General features: G+C 46.2%; 1 protein-coding gene across 1 annotated transcript in view; it reads right to left on the minus strand.

Annotated features, from left to right (window-relative positions):
- Positions 1 to 17,950, minus strand: part of GALNT2 (polypeptide N-acetylgalactosaminyltransferase 2) — a 172,690-nt gene that overhangs the window by 61,793 nt on the left and 92,947 nt on the right. Inside the window, exon 2 of the mRNA XM_065893867.1 lies at positions 15,570 to 15,663. Coding sequence (XP_065749939.1) covers positions 15,570 to 15,663 — 94 coding nt within the window. The remainder of the gene's footprint in view (positions 1 to 15,569; positions 15,664 to 17,950) is intronic.

Consider the following 17,950-nt stretch of genomic DNA (forward strand, 5'->3'; position numbering starts at 1 on the left):
GGGCCCGGGGTAGCTGCCTCTGGGAGAAAAGCACCAGTACCAGGAGAAAGGTGGGGGCTGGGAAGACGGCTTCCTGCCACTCCTGCCGCGGTCCCCTCCGCAGGACACACACCTGTCCACTGGCCGCCCCGCCCTCACCACCCGCAGCTCCCTGGCCCAGCAATTCTTCTTTTCTTCCTTTCCCATCTCCAACTTACTTGGCCACTAACATTCTTCCTCTGTCACCCCTGATGTCCCTCACAAGCCTTTGCACTTACTTTCTGGAACCCAGAGTCTCTTCTCTCTCCCCTTATCCACCCACCAGGCCTTGAGTTACATCTGTCTTTCCAGAATCTTTTTCTTCCTAGTGGAATTTTGGGATTTCCCCTTCTGCCCATCTTAACCAGACTGCAGAACAGCACAGCATCCCTGGAGCAGAGGCCAGCCAGGAATCACAACCACGCATGGTCCATGGAGCCTGCACAGGGCGCAGAGGTCGGGGGGCCCCAGCTCTGTGCCCTGTGGGTTCAGGGCAAGGCTGGCTCACGCAGGGTCCTAGGTGCCACTCAGGACATCACTGCCATGGGAAAGCTCATTCTAAGCTCCTAATACCCAATCCTCCAATTACCTCTTAGAAAAGACGCTTTCATGTTCAAGAAACTGCTTGTCTTTGGACGACTTGTTCAATTAACTTTAAAATAAGTTTAAACATTTCCAAACACCATCATCTCTTTCTTAAAATTTTCATTTTTACTAAACCTCATATTTAAAGAAACAATGATGTAAATCTATGAAAATGAACGTTCAGAGGATTAACCCCACAGAACGTACGGCAACACCAAGACACACGTGGTCTTCAGATTAGAGACCGCTCTGGTGTGACACTCCTTTGGGGGACCAGGACCCCCTGCTGATACCACCCGCCGAGGGCAGCCTTGTTGTCCACACCCACAGGTGCACGAGGGGCAGGGAGGGCCCCCAATGTTGGGGTCCCTCCAGCCAGGGGACGGGGCAGCACGGCCAGGCTGCAGACCTTCACCCAAGTCCTCCCCGGGAAGGACGGCTTGAACAAACTGAAAGCTAGCCTGTGTGAAACAGCGAACCTCTTCCGGGAAAGGGGCTGAGGAGGGAAAGAGAATGAATTCTAAATCACAGGACAAAGCTCTCTGATTTAGTGTAGCCTCTCAGTTGATCTCAGATTGAATGTAATTTTACTATGCTTAAAAGGAAAAAAATTCCTCGTATTCTTCCTCTAGAAGGTCATAATGCTACACCAAAACAGAGAAGACCAGGGTGAGGCGGGGATTACAGACAAATATACCCATTTCAGTAACAAAGACATGTAAATAATACTTTATTATTTGTCACTGGATAGCTCGTGTGACAGGCTTGTTCACCTGTGAGAAACTGTCTCCTGAAATAAGGGATCCTACACAACTCATTTTTAAGGATGAAAAAAAAGAAAATTCAAAGGAGTGATTAAAAGCTAGCTAGAAAAAAATATAAGAAAAAAATCAGACGCTATAGGGTAAATACTCAACTTATTTAAAATTCTTTGTGCTTTCAAAATAACTAAAACCCACCATGAAAGAGCCTGATTTGCATTATGAGATCTACACCTGCCTTGAAATGACAGAATCTTCCTACACACACTTCTTTTCCAAATTTTAAACAGAAACTCCTCTCTCTGCCTCTACGTGTGACAGTGTCTACACACAATAAATTTAGTTTCTTGTACGTGGTTTTTCATCCCAAATATTAATAAAAATATCAAAGTGAACCTACTACGCAGAATTGGGGCTGATACTTGAAAGGCAGGAGGACAGAAAGAGGGCGTCGCTAACCAGCGCCCACAGGACAGGCGCTGCATACAGACCGAACGGAGTACACCAACACCTTGCAAAGTACATGTGGCCACTACTGTTTCCATGGTACTAACTGGGCAAGTGAGACTTGGACGTTAAACTAAAATGATAGAACCATGGGACTTCCCTTGTGGTCCAGTGGTTAAGACTCCGCACTCCCAACGCAGGGGACCTGGGTTCGATCCCTGGTCAGGGAACTAGAGCCCACATGCCGCAGCTGAGAGCCTCGACTGAAAACATCCCTCACATGGCAACGAAGATCCCGTGTGCCACAACTAAGACCCAGTGCAGCCAAATAAATATTATTTCTTTTGTTAAAAAAAGATGGAGCCACAAGTCAAACCCAGGTCTCTCTCTTCCCAAAGCCGTGTTCCTCCCACTGCGGATGACAACTCACTCTGAAGTGGGTGGGGCTGCAACCAAGCACCAAAGAGCCTCACAATGCAGGTCCCATTCCTCCCCCGGGGCACCCGCCCCCCCCACCCCCGGCCCGGCCCAGTGCAGTCTGGATGGAGGGCGTGGGGCCTCTCTTGAATGCTGGAGGCAGAAGGCCCCAGGGATGCACGTGTGAAAATCTCCCCACTAAACCCCTAACATGAAGCCAGCTGGAGTTGCCGGCCTTGGTTCCCTTCTACAGCAATGCTGCTTCCCTGCAACTTCCACTCTCCAGAGTCTCAAATAGAAGGAAAACAATGAGCCTGTCTTCTGTGGCACCTTCTCAAATATTTGGGCATCACGATCCCACTTCGCCCTTGTCGGCCCGCCGTAAAAACATCCATTTTATTTTAAGTGCTCTCACTGGATGCTGTTTCCAGCCTCCTGCCCATCTGAGTCACCATCATCTGGACCGACTCGAACTTACGAGCATCTCTGAACACCCTGCGCCCAGAACAGAACGAAATATTGGAGGGGTGGGTGACAGTACGGAGGGCACTGGATGCTACCGGAATTGTTTTGGGCGCTATATTTCTACTAACCCAGCTCAAAATCATGCTCTTTTAAGAGCTCCACCCGTTTTCCGGCTACCGACCTAAGTCCTCGGTTTTGCTTTCTTACTCATTGGAATGGGGGAAGGACAACAGAATACTTGTTTTTTTGGATTTTTAAAAATTAATTAATTAATTAATGGCTGCGTTGGGTCTTCGTTGCTGCGCGGGCTTTCTCTAGTTGAGGCGAGCGGGGGCTACTCTTTGTTATGGTGCGTGGGCTTCCCATTGCGGTGGCTTCTCGTTGCGGAGCACGGGCTCTAGGCACGTGGGCTTCAGTAGTTGCAGCACATGGGCTCAGGAGTTGTGGCTCGCGGGCTTTAGAGCGCAGGCTCAGTAATTGTGGCGCACGGGCTTAGTTGCTCCGCGGCATGTGGGATCTTTCCGGACCAGGGTTCGAACCCGTGTCCCCTGCATCAGCGGGCGGATTCTTAACCACTGCGCCACCAGGGAAGTCCCGGAAGATTTGTTTTTAATGTTGACTATGGTGCAAGGGATTGGCGCCCTTTGGAAGACAACTTGGCAATTAATATAAAAAAATACTTAAACACATGCATTGCCATTGACCCTGCAATTTCACTTTTAGGAATTTGTTTCAAGGAAATAATTAGGGACACACAAAGATTTATAAGGCTTACATATAAAGATACTGGCTGGAAACCCTGCATATGTCCTATACTATAGGAAAAGTCCCATAAGCTTATAGTAATGGATACATTGCTGTCATTCAAAATGTAGGAGAGGGCTTCCCTGGTGGCGCAGTGGTTGAGAGTCCGCCTGCCGATGCAGGGGACATGGGTTCGAGCCCTGGTCTGGGAAAATCCCACGTGCCGCGGAGCAACTGGGCCCGTGAGCCACAATTACTGAGCCTGCGCGTCTGGAGCCTGTGCTCCGCAACAAGAGAGGCCGCGATAGTGAGAGGCCCGCACACCGCGATGAAGAGTGGCTCCCGCCTGCCACAACTAGAGAAAGCCCTCACACAGAAGCGAAGACCCAACACAGCCATAAATAAATAAATAAACAAAAATTTTTTTAAAATGTAGGAGATATTTAAGGACATGAAAAGGTGTTAACGCCATATTACCCTAAGAAGAAACAGGTAAAGAACAGTGTGGTATCTTAGCTGTAAGAATCTCGATGTAAGCAGCTGGTAGGGGCTGCCTGCAGGCCTTGCCAAACTGCCTCAGGAGGAAAGTGGAGGGGGCCCTCCACGAGACTTGGGGAGAACCCCGAGGTGATACTGCGGGAGAGAGGGGCATGTGTGGGTAGACTTCCCAGTTATGCCCAAGGTCTTTGGCAATGTTACCCGTCTAGTAGACGACTTGGATATTTTTTTCTAAGAATTCATGAGAAAACGGAACTTTGAAGGTGGGACAACATGGACGAGCGGATAGAGGGGCCCAAAGGCCCAGGAGCTGACTCAGAGATGGTGTCTAGGACTCGGGGCCTCCGGTGCTGGGCCCGGTGCACGGAGAGGCTGCAGAGACAGCTCACCTCAGACACGGGGGTGAGTGCACCCAGATGCACACTCGGGATGACGCCGGAGGAACTGCAGTGGGAGAAGAAGAGTGGTTATTTAGAGGTGATCGAATTATGTGTGAATACTGCTTGCTTTTTTTGTTGTCGTTATTTTTTTGGCTGCGTTGGGTCTTCGTGGCTGCGTGTGGGCTTTCTCTAGTTGTGGCGAGGGGGGACTACTCTTCATCGCGGTACACGCACTTCTCATTGGGGTAGCTTCTTGTTGCGGAGCGTGGGCTCTAGGTGCGTGGGCTTTGGTAGTTGTGGCATGCAGGCTCAGCAGTTGTGGCTCGCGGGCTGTAGGCACACAGGCTTCAGGAGTTGTGGCTTGCGGGCTCTAGAGCACAGGCTCAGTAGTTGTGGCGCATGGGCTTAGTTGCTCTGCAGCATGTGGGATCTTCCCGGACCAGGGCTCGAACCCGTGTCCCCAGCATTGGCAGGTGGATTCTTAACCACTGTGCCACCAAGGAAGTCCACTGCTTGCTTTTGCGATGTTTCTCTCGGGATACTCAGAGGTACTTCTTTTCCTGGCAAGGACACTGGGCAGACCCCGGGGCCTCAGGCCCGGGTCGCAGGAGCTGTGTGGTGTTAGCTGCCCTGCCGCCCCCAGGCGTCGCACGTGCTACCCAGGAGGATGCGCTCACAGTGTCCAGGTGCAGGGGCGAAATGGAAGAGTGTTCAACCTTGAGAAGGAAGGAGACACTGACACACGCTACCTACCACACGGAGGAACCCTGAGGACGCTGCACCAATGGAAAGAAGCCAGTCACAGGAGAACAAATACCGTGTGACTCTCCTGTACGCAAGGTGCCTGGAGGAGAGCGGGGAAGTAGATGGTGGGCCAGGGGCTGGGTAGGGGAACGGGGAGTCAGTGTTTAATGGCGACAGAGTCTCAGTTTGGGAAGATGAGAAAGTTATGGAGAGGGATGACGGTGATGGTTGCCAGACAAGGTGAACGCTCTTGATGCCACTGAACTGTGCACTTGAAAATGGTTAAAATGGTAAATTTTATGTTATATATATTTTACCATAATTTTTAAAAAGCACAATGCTGCAACCCACAAAACCTCTCAGAATGTAACAGGGAAGCGCTAAATGGGACTCCACATTATCTGTTTCTTTGACTTTAACCTCTGCTTTTTGTTGCTTTTGTTATTATAATCATACACAATGGCCTGCCTCAGGGAACCCTGTCCACCAGTGGATGGCTGCAAGGAAAAAGAAACTAACACATCCCCTCTCGGAGGCTGGCCATTCCAGGAGACTTCTGCAAGACTGATGGTCCTTTTACTTTACTTCCTCATCCCCTCCCCCGCTTCTCTGTTCTCTACCTCAGTACCTTGTCTCTGATTCACTGGCGAGCAGAGGAAGCTTGCACTTGGTAACAAGAAGGGTGAGAGGTCAGGGGAGCACCCCCCCACACACACACAACCCTGCAGCGTTAGTATTGGAAAACCTGTTTGTGAAAATGTACAGTGGAAATTCTGGCCAATTGTATTCAAGGTCTTCTAACTCATCTGAAACATCACTGGTTCAAGTCAAGTTTATCATACGGGCTGAATACACACACAGGTGGCTCACCTCACCTCTCTTCCAACAGCTGGGAAGCAGAAGAGTTAAGTGTGGTGAGCATCAGAGGCAACTCCCAGCCGGGACTGAAGACCTGTTCCACACTTCGCCATTCCCATTTCATTCATCTTTACATGAACGTGAGCAATTTCTGGTTTTTTTTTTTTTTTTTTTTGCGGTACACGGGCCTTTCACTGCTGTGGCCTCTCCCGCTGCGGAGCACAGGCTCGGGACGCGCAGGCTCAGCGGCCATGGCTCACGGGCGCAGCCGCTCCGTGGCATGTGGGATCCTCCCAGACCGGGGCACGAACTCGTGTCCCCTGCATCGGCAGGCAGACTCTCAACCACTGCGCCACCAGGGAAGCCCGCAATTTCTGTTATGAGACATCAACTGTCATGGGTGATGAAGCAGCAGCGGGTGGGAGAGGGGCGGGGTGAAGACCCAGCCAAGGACGGACAGGACCTCCGGGAGACCCGAAACCTAATCACGACTCTCCTTCCTCAACGCTCTCCCTACCTGCTCTCTCAGGCTCACCCCCTCACACGAGGTTCCCAATGAACATGACGAGAATGACCCTGAGGCTTCATAAAGGCCAGAAGAAAATCTGCTCTCAAAGGCCACGCACGTCTTCTAAGGATGGGAGCTCCCTGGCTCCCTCCACCCACAGCCGTCCTGAAAGCCAGACCTCGGCCCTTCAACCCCTGGCTGGCCTGTTCCTTCACTGGTCTTCTGCGTCACCACTACCCTGCCAACTGGTCTCACCAGTCAGATCAGAGATGCTGTGGAGACAAGAGGAGAGGATACAGGAGGGAGACTTACGAGGAGAAACTGATTTTCAGACCCAAGAGTGTTCTTCTGCACCCAGGGAAAAAAAGATAAAACTCATCTCCATCAGACAGATTTTCAAAAATAAAAAACTGACAAATAAATACTCTATTTGAAACAACACTTTAAAAATCAGCATTGAAAAAAAAATTCAATGGTTCAAGCTAGAAAACATGATGCTGAATTAGAAACAATAATCACGGAATCTAAGGGCAAACATCCTCCACCCTGGACCTGCAACGTGGAGCAAATGCTTTTCGCTCATAGGGTGAGCGGTTAAAAAAGGTTGGAGGCCATTGCCTGGGGGCGTTACTGCGCTCTTCTATCAGGCTCTCCATCTGCCAGTGGATTTCCTGCCCACGCTGGACTGAGTGCTACCTCCTCCCATCCATCCATCTACACATACCAGATACCCAACACCTAGAACACAGGAAGCCGCTGAGCTCCTGAACGGCCGACTCACAGAGCGCAAAGTGCTGTGACCATGGTTCCTCGCAGACCACAGAATTCTGGCTGTGCCCTGGATTCTTGGGGAAAATGTATTTCTTAACCACAACAAAATAGTTTCTAAAGGAAAAAAAACCATGTGTATGATGGCTAAGAAAAAAGGTTTCAACAAAAAAAGAAGATAAAGTCCTTCAAAAGCAAAATAAAAGGACATGGTGCATTCATCAAAGGTTATTAGTAATAACTTAAAAAAGAGGAAAACCAGGGGCTTCCCTGGTGGTGCAGTGGTTGAGAGTCCACCTGCTGATGCAGGGGACACGGGTTCAGGCCCCGGTCTGGGAAGATCCCACATGCCGCGTAGCAGCTGGGCCATGGCCGCTGAGCCTGCGCGTCCGGAGCCTGTGCTCTGCAACGGAAGAGGCCACAGCAGTGAGAGGCCCGCATACCGCAAAAAAAAAAAAAAAAAGAGGAACACCAGTACATTCCTATGCCTTTGAAGATAGGGAAATCAACTGTATAACAGTTAAGGACATGAAAACCCGGGTCAATGCCACATTGATTTTAACTACGGGGTCTGACTCTAAGTGGTCACGTCTAGGACATGCCCTGAACATGACTTCTCCCCCACTCCCCACATATGCCTTAAAATTCAAGAGAACACTTGGCTTTGCTAATAGGAGACAACCCACAGGAAATCTCTCATTAATCCACACAGCAGAAGTACATCCTATTATTATAATAAAGAAACACTTAAGAGCTAACTCTTCCATTCAGATACGCTCTCCACTGCACGGGTAATGCCCATCACATAGGAAGGGACTGTGGCTCGGAGCTTCGGAGTCGGGGCGGAAGGAGGAGGCAGACCTAATGGAGACATCTAACGCACACACATGCCCCCAAGTCTAGTGCAGCTGGGACATGTGGAGGGTGTAACACAGGAGGGTCTGGACTCCCTGGGCTGACGCCGTCCCTCCCCAAAAAGAAATGCTAACAATCAAATTCTCTGTCACCATCAAAGCAAAATTTCATGAACTAACTTCCTGGTTCCAATCCTGCATGTAAAGAGTCTGGACATCATCACTCCATTCCAACAAATAAAAAGCTGAACAGGCTGAAAAGTCAAGTCCTCGTAGATCCCTCGGAGAAGTGAGCTGACAGGGCAAACCGCTGCTCCCAGAACTGGGGAGACCAGCAGGTGAATACAGAGGGTCAAAATTTCCGGGGCAGCAAGTTCTGCAGGAGGTAGAGCCGGGGAGGGACCCGAGCAGCAGAATGAACCACCGGAGGCTCACTGTGGGCGAGCCTGACGGGTAAGAACTCTGGCGGGGGAGGCCCAGGGACCCCACAGTTCCGTGACTTTCACCCCTTCAGGCATCCAGTGGCGGGGGGAAGGAGCCGTTCTGAAATAGCGGAAGCACTCCGTTGTTAACAAAGCCAGCCCTCGAGAGAGCTAATCAACCCGGAGGAAGGGGAATGCCCAGCTCCGGGGGACTCTGACCATCCTGTCCCACCTGAGCGGCAGGACAGCTGAGAAGCGGTTGTGAAGCTGACACCTGGGGCGCAGGTTCACTAGGAGACCGACACCTGCCACATAAGGACAGCATGCCTCCCCTCCCCGACACCTTATCAGCACATCACCAAAGGCCTGGTTACTAGGACATCGTTTCTGGGTTCCTAAGAAAAAAATTCCAAGGCACACTAAAAGGCAAAAAGCATAGTGTGAAGAGACAAGCCAACACCAAAACCAGACTCAGATATGGCAGGATGTTGGAATTACCAGACCAGGAATTTAAAGCAACTATGCTTACTACGTTAAGAGCTCCAATGAAAAAAGTAGAAAATATGGAAGGACAAACAAATACTATAAGCAAAGAGATGAAAATTCTAAGGAAGGATTATAAAAAAATGCTAGAGGTTAAAATCACTAACAGAAATGAAGAATGAGTTTGAGGGGCTCATTGGGAGACTGGCCATGGCTGATGTGAGAACCTCATGGCTTGAGGCTATGACAATAGAAACTTCCCAAATAAAAAGCAAAGGTGAAAGAAAAAAGATTGAAAAAAAAAACAAAAAACAAGCCCAAAACAAAACAAAACAGAATACTTAAGAACTGTGGGACAACTACAAAAGGTGAAACGTGTGTAATGGGAATACCAGGAGAAGAGAGAAAGGAATATTTGCAGTGATAATAACTGAGAATTTCCTCAAGTTAATGTCAGACACGAAACCACAGATCCAGGAGGCTCAGAGAACACCATTCAGGATAAATACGAAAAAAACTACACCCAGGCACAGCATATTCAAACTGTAGAAAATTAATGATAAAGAAAAAAAAAATCTTGAAAGAAGACAGAGGGGAAAAATACCGCTTTAGAGAAACAAAGGTATGAATTACATCCAACTCCTCATAAACAATGCAAGCAACAAGAGAATGCAATGAAATAACTCAAGGGTTGAGAGAAAAATTCATCAACTTAGAATTCTGGACCCTGTGAAATTAATCTCTAAGAGTGAAGGAGAAATAAGGACTTTCTAAAAACTGAGGGAATCTGTTGCCAGTAGATCTGCCTTGCAAGGAACGTTAAAAGAGGCTCTTCAGAGAGGAAACTGATTTAGGTCAGAAATGCAGCTCTCCATAAAGAAAGGAAGAGAATCAGAGAAGGAATAAGTGAAAGTAAAATTACATTTGTAACTTTTCTTATTTTTTTTAATAAATTTACTTTATTTATTTATCTTTGGCTGCGTCGGGTCTTTGTTGCTGCGTGCAGGCTTTCTCTAGTTGTGGCGAGCGGGGGCTACTCTTCATTGCGGTGCACGGGCTTCTCATTGTGGTGGCTTCTCTTGTTGCAGAGCACAAGCTCTAGGTACGCAGGCTTCAGTAGTTGTGGCACACAGCCTTAGTTGCTCCACGGCACGTGGGATCTTCCCGGACCAGGGCTCGAACCCGTGTTCCCTGCATTAGCAGGCGGATTCTTAACCACTGTGCCACCAGGGAAGTCCCATTTTTCTTATTCTTAATTGATCTAACAGATAACAGTTGGCTCAAAATAATAATAGCAACTGTGTATTTGATTCTGTATGTTTATACATGTTTATATATATGAATGGCGTATGAAATGAATGACAGCAATGATACAAAGAATGGGAGGGAGAGATTCATAATATTTTGCTGTAATACACTTGTGCTAACTGTGAAGCAGGACAGTGTTGTCTGAAGTTAGACTTGGATTAGCTGTAAAAAAAAAAAAAAAAGGTAAAAAAGGGAGAAAATGGAATCATATAAAATGCTCAATTAAAACTACCAAAGGCAGGGACTTCTGTGGTGGCGCAGTGGTTAAGAATCCGCCTGCCAATGCAGGGGACACGGGTTTGATCCCTGGTCCGGGAAGATCCCACGTGCCGCAAGACAACCAAGCCCGGGCGCCACAACGACTGAGCCTGCGCTCTAGAGCCCATGAGCCACAACTACTGAAGCCCACGAGCCTGTGCTCCTCAACAAGAGAAGCCACCGCAACGAGAAGCCCAGGCACCACAATGAAGAGTAGCTCCCACTCGCCGCAACTAGAGGAAGCCCACGCGCAGCAACGAAGACCCAATGCAGCCATAAATAAGTAAATAAAATTTATTTTAAAAAAAAAATTTAGGGCTTCCCTGGTGGCGCAGTGGTTGGGAGCCCGCCTGCCGATGTAGGGGACAGGGGTTCGTGCCCTGGTCCGGGAAGATCCCACATGTCGCAGAGCGGCTGGGCCCGTGAGCCATGGTCGCTGAGCCTACGCGTCCGGAGCCTGTGCTCCGCAATGGGAGAGGCCACAATAGTGAGAGGTCCGTGTACCGCAAAAAAAAAAAAAAACTATAAAAGGCAGAAAAAGAGTGGAAGAAAAAAGAACATAGAACAAGGGCAAGGAATAGAAAAGAATAACAAATATGGTAGACATTAATACAACTATATTAATAATCACTTTACATTGTCAATGGTCTAAATATACCAATTAAAAGAGATTGTCAGAATGGATCAAAAAACAAGACCCAACTAACTACATGCTGTCTACAAGAAATCCACTTTAAATATAAAGACACACATAGATGAAAAGTAACGGGGATGGCAAAGAGATACCATTCTAATACTAATCAAAAGATGGCAGAAGGAGCTATATTAGCTTCAGACAGAACAAACTTCAGAACAAGGAAAGTGACCAGGAATAAAGGAGGGCAATACGTAATGATAAAGAGGTCAATTTGCCAAGATGACATAACCATCTTTAATGTGTAAGTGCCTAAGAAGAGCATTAAAACACATGAGATAAAAACGTAGGAACCTGCAAGGAAGGACAGATGAAGCCACTATCAGAGCCGGAAAACTTAGGAACCTGCAAGGAAGGACAGATGAAGCCACTATCAGAGCCGGAGACCTCTCTCAGGAAGGGACACATCCAGCGGGCAGAGAGTCAGTAAGGACACAGGTGAACGCAACAACACCATCATCCAACTGGTGATATACCTGACATCTACAGACGACCTCATCCAACAGCAGAATACATTCTGCCAAGCTCACATGGAACAGTCACCAAGACAGACCACATCCTGGGCCATAAAACACACCTGAACGCATTTAAAAGAACACAAATCATCTAATATCTGCTTTAGGACCACATTGGAACTAAAAATCAATATTGGAAAAACCTCAAATTACTTAGACATTCAACAACATACTTATAAAGAATGCACAGGTTAAGAACAAATCTGAAAGAAATTAAAAATATTTTGAACCAAGTAAGAATGAAAATACAACTTATCAAGATTTGTGTAATGTAGTGAAATCAGTGCTTGGCAGGAAACTGACCGCACTGAATACAATATGGAGAAGAAGAAAGACTTGAAATCAATCATCTAAGCTTCTACCTCAGAAAACTAGAAAAAGAGCAGAATAAACCCTAAGTAAACAAAAGAAAATAAATAATAAAAATTAAAAATCTAAGAAATAGGAAAAAACCCTGAAAACCGGTTCTTTGAAAAGATTAATAAAATCAATAAGCCTCTAGCCAAGCTAACTATGAAAAAAAGATAGAAGACACAAGTTAGAATATCAGAAATGAAAGAGGTGGACATCAATACAGATCCCATGGACATTAAAAGGAGAATAAAGGGATACTATGAACACCTCTACGCCTGCAAATTTGATAACCTAGATGAATGGACCAATTTCTTGAAAGACAGAATCTCCATAACTAGGACAGGAAAAAATAGATAATTTCAACAGGGCTATATTTATTTTAAAAATTGAATCAACAACTATTAACCTCCACAAACGAACAGCACCGGGCCCAGCTGAGTTCCTTGGTGAATTCTACCAAACACTTAAGGAAGAGATTATACTAATTCTCTACAATCTCTTCCAGAAGATAGAAGCAGAGGGAACACTTCCTACCTTATCCTATTAGGCCAGCATTACCCTAATAACAAAACCAGACAAAAAAAGAAACTATAAACCAACACCTCTTGTGAATATAGATGTCAAAATCCTCAACAAAATATTGGCAAATTGAATCCAACAATGAAAAAGGACTGTACACCATGACCAAGGAGGATTTATCCCAGGTATGCAAGTCTGGTTCAATATGAAAATTAATTAATGTAATCTACCACATTAAGAAGTTAAAGAGGGAAAGTCACATGATCATATTAATAGATGCAGAAAAAGCATCTGACAAAATTCAACACTCATTCATGAATAAAAACTCTCAGCAAACTAGGAATAGAGGGGAAACATCCTCAACTTGATAAAGAGCATCTAAAAATACCCCTTCAGCTAACACCATATTTAATGGTGAGAAACTAAAAGCTTTCCTGCTAAGATCAGGAACAAGGCAAGGATGTCCTCCCTCATCTCTCCTTTTCAACATCATACTAGAAGTCCTAGCTAATGCAGTAAGACAAGAAAAGGGAACGAAAGGTATAATATAGATTGCGAAGGAAGAGACAAAACTGTCTTTGTTTGCAGGTGACATGACTGTCTAGGTAGAAAATCTGAAAGAATCAACAAACAAAAAAATTCGTGGAACCGATAAGTAATTATAGCAATGCTTGTTATAATTGGAGGGTACAAGTTATACAAAAGTCAATTGCTTTCCTATATATGAAGAATGAACAAGTGGAATTTAAAATTAAAAGCACAATACCATTTACATTAGCATCCCCCAAATCAAAATACTTTGGTACAAGTCTAACAAAATAGGCACAAAATGTATATGACCAAAACCATAAAACTCTGATGAAACAATTTAAAGAGAACTAAATAAATGGAGAGATATTCCATGTTCATGGATAGGAAGACTCAATATTGTCAAGGTCAGTTCTTACTAACTTGATCTGTAGATTCAACACAATCCGAATCAAAATCTCAGCAAGCTATATTCTATGGGTATCAACAAACTAATTCCAAAGTTTACATGAAAAGGCAAAACGAACAGCCAAACAAAAAAAAACCCAGAAAAGCCAACACAATACTGAAGGGAATGAACAGGTTGGAGGACTGACATTACTCAACAACTTCAAGACCAAATATAAATCTAAAGTAATCAAGACAACATAGTACTGGGGAAAGAACAGACAAATAAGTCTATGGAAGAGAAAACAGAGCCCAGAAACAGACCCACATAAATACAGTCAGCTGACTTTTGACAAAGGAGCAACGGCAACACAATGAAACAACCATGGCCTTTTCAACAATAATACTGGAACAACTGGATATCCACATGCAAGAAAAAAAAAAAAAATCTAGATACAGACCTTACAACCAAACGGATCACAGACATAAATATGAAACACAAAATGATAAAACTCCTAGAAGACAACATAGGAAAAAAATCTAGGTAGCCTTGGGTATAGCGATGACTTTTTAGATACATCGAAAGTATAACCTACGAAAGAACTCATAAAGCTAAACTTCATTAAATTAAAACTTTCTGCTCTGGGAAGGACACTGTCAAGAGAATAAGAAGACAGGCCACAGACTGAGGGAAAATATTTGCCATCACACATCTGATAAAGGACTATTATCCAAAATACTCAAAGAACTCTTAAAAGTCAACAATAAGAAAAGGAGCGACCTGATTAAAATGTGGGCAGAAGACCTGAACGGACACTTCCACAAAGTTTTACAGATTAGGGAATTGCAAATTAAAACATCAATAAGCTACCACTTCCAAACTATCAGAAGGGCCACAATAAAAAAGCAAACAAACCGTGACAACACCAGTTGCTGGTGAGCGTGTGCAGGAAATCGAACTCTAATTCGTTGCTGGTGGAGCGCACAACGGCGCAGCCACTTGGGAAGGTAGTTCGGCGATTTCTTATAAACATAAATGTATCCCTACCGTATGATCCGGCAGTGGCGCTCCTTGAATTTACCCAAATGAACTGAGAACTTATGTCCACACAAGAAAACTGCACACAGATGTTTGCAGCAGCTTTAATCATAACTGCCAGAACTTGGAAGCAACCAAGATGTCCTCTGGAGGTGAATGGATAAATAAATTGTGATATATCCAGACGACAGAATACAATTCAGCGGTAAAAACAAAAGTGCTACCAAGCCGTGAAAAGACATAGATTAACGCTCAATGCATGTTACTAAGTGCAAGAAGCCAGTCTGAAAAGGCTACGTCTGATCTGATTCCAACTATGTGACATTTTGGAAAAGGCAAAAACCAGGGAGACAGTAAAAGGACTGGTGGTTGCCAGGGATTGGGGGGAGAAGGGATAGTAGGCAGAGCACAAAGGATTTTTAGGTCAGTGAAACTACTCTGTAGGATACCGTAGTGGTGAATTCATGTCACTGAATATACAACACCATGAGTGAGTCCTAATGTAAACTATGGACACGGAGCGATAATGATGCATCGGTGTTGGTTCACTGATGATAACAAATGTCCCATCTCGTGGGGGATGTTGATAGTGGCGGAGTCTGTGCGGGGGTGGGGGGTGGGGGGTGGGGGGTGTCTATGGAAACCTCTGTACTTTCTGCTCAATTTTGCTGCAAACCTAAAACTGCTCTAAAAAAAAAAGTCTGTGAAAAAAACAAAAATCTGTGAACCGATACATCCCATCCTGTATTTTTTATTCTACTGATATTTTTTCTTCCAAGAAATTTTTGTCACCTCCCAGTAAACTCATTTCACCACCCACTAAGGGCCTGAAGGAAGACAGCAAAACATTGCTCTAGGGCAGTGTCTCCAGCTGCCCTAGGAAGTGCATTCCCTACCCCGCAGGCGATACACTCCAGATGCCACATTCAGCTCATTCACAGTTAGTGGGCAAGACAGGTCCCCACCACCCACCAGCAGCCCAAGGCTGGCCTGGCCCTGGGAGCTGCTGCAGTACCTGGAGGGAGGGTCTCCATGCTCTGTGCTTTCTCATCCCCGTTGCTGTGATGAAGGTCTTTCTTTTTAATTGGGTCAAGGTCATTCCAGTCCTCCTGGGGGAGCAAAGACACCAGATGAGTCGACAGGTTCCTGGAGCCCACCTTCATTCATCAGGTCAACAAACAATGAGTCCTCCCATCCGGAGGACTGCACCCCAGACCTGCTCGGTGGTGGAGACCCAAGGACAGAAGTGAGTCTGTCCAAGTTCTTGGCGTGAACTTTCCAAGGAAGGACCTGTGTTTCTCTCTCCATTGTCTACGTGTATCACTTATCTATGGAAAGAAATACTCTGGAAACTCCCTGGGCTTTGAGGATCTGGGAGGGTGGGGAAGGGAGATAGGGAAACTGGATTAAATAAGAGAATTCAATAGTGGTTAAATCAAAGCCATTAAAATAAGGGTAGCTCTCCAGATGTCTTCTATGGCTTAAGGGCACCTTAGGATCAGAGTCTCCCTCAGGGCCATTGAGCCCCGCTCAGAGGTTGTTAAATGATTCCTTTCATCCCACTGAATAACAGTGGAGGAAGGGCAAAGGAGGGCGGAGCTTTTCCTCCGCTCCTCTAGAAGGGCTGCCAGTGGAAAAGCTGCAAACTAAGGGCTTAATGTAAAACCAGAAGAAGAGAGACGCCCTGGTAGAATTTATTCAACTCATCTACACGAACAGTTTAATCTATCGACATGAATCAAACAGCCCCACGACCACAGAGCTAAATACATTGTTCAACCACTCGGGGTCTGATTTCTGTGAACACGCTAAGAAATACCCCACGGCCAGTAATTTTCCCACACAGACTTTGGTGGGCCAAGCCCTGTCAACTGGCCATTTCCCCAGCAGATGCTATTAGGATGTTGGCGGCCTTAGGTCCCCTCCCTCAGGGGAGACCCAACCAGTTCTGCTCAGGTCTGTTCCACTAACATTCCTCCAACCAGCATGGGCTGCGTGACCGCTGGGGGCATTTTGGCTCCTAAGATGCGAAGCGAGATCTGCAGGAAGCGTTTGTTCTCAGGGGCTAGGCCAAATCAGACATCTTTTTCCTAAAGGCAACTTGCTCTGCCAGTAATCTGCATTTTTACTCAAAAAGTAGAGTAATTAAAGAGCAACGGCCTCAGTCTCCTCCTCTGGAGGCCAGCTTTTCCTTCAGTTGCTTCTGAGGTGAAGTGAAGCTGGTTTATCCCCTCAAGGCCACCATGGGGGTGATGGGCGGGGGCACTGGGAGGATGACTCCCTGTAGACACAGAGTGCAGGTCAGGAATGCCCTACGCCTGGGTGGTCCTAGCCCACCCCGGCAACCTGTCACAAGGCCTTCTCAGGCTTTCAAGGGGCCCAGGTGCTCCGACTTTTGAAGATCCTAGCCCACATTGTAACAAATGTATTGAAATGCATCTGTATCCCAATTTAAATACTTTTTGCTGCGAAAAAAATGTTTTGAATTGTAATTTGGCTTTCGAGATGACTTGGTTATAAATAAACTTTCAATTTACCACGGGCAAAGATTTCCAGACAATCTTGGCGCCTGCAATGGAGTGAGAGAATCTGGCCCACTCTCTGCCTTCACGACATAAAGAAACGTGCGAACACGAAACCCAGCAAGCAATGAAGTTAGCAGAGTCACACTGGGTAGACTTCCAATTAAGCTCATTAATTTTTATTTTGCAGCTTGCTTGTAACATTTTGCGGCTAACAACTTTTTCCCTCAGGCATCTGGCCTACGACACACACTGGCTAATGGATCACACCATTTAACCTTGTACTCGAATAAAATCGAAAGTGAATAAAAAAAAAAAGTGAACATTGCTGGTGTGGCCACCACACTGTAATTCACCAAATCAACATCTGTGAGTCAATCATCAATGCTTTCTTAGAAAATAAATGTCTCCTTCTTCCCACAAACAAGACTGACTGGTCCATATGTAACACTCCCTAACCTGTCTCCCCTCCCCCCCCCACTCCCCGGGACAATGAATTGAGCCCACCATGGAACTAAGGCCGAGGATGAGGACCTGCTATGTAACGAGGGCACCGCAAGGTCCCAGTAGGTGACATGATGCTACGTGCTATTTATGAATACCTACTATGCACCAGGCACCGTACAAAGATGCTTTTTCATCCTGGCAACAAGCCTGCCATTTTATAATTCCTATCTTACAATGGGGGCACAGAAGATCAGAGAGGTTACGCAAATTGTCCAGGTTACACAGTGGGCGAGCAGCTCGAGTTGGCCCTTTATAAATCAGGATGGGAATGGCAGCCCAGGGCTCAGTTTGAACCAACTTACAAGAGCGTGATTCTCACAATGTCAGAAAAATCCAAGAATACGTTTCTAGGGAGTCATCCACAAAG

Source organism: Phocoena phocoena, chromosome 16, assembly GCF_963924675.1.
Source record: "Phocoena phocoena chromosome 16, mPhoPho1.1, whole genome shotgun sequence".
Taxonomy (NCBI): Eukaryota; Metazoa; Chordata; class Mammalia; order Artiodactyla; family Phocoenidae; genus Phocoena; species Phocoena phocoena.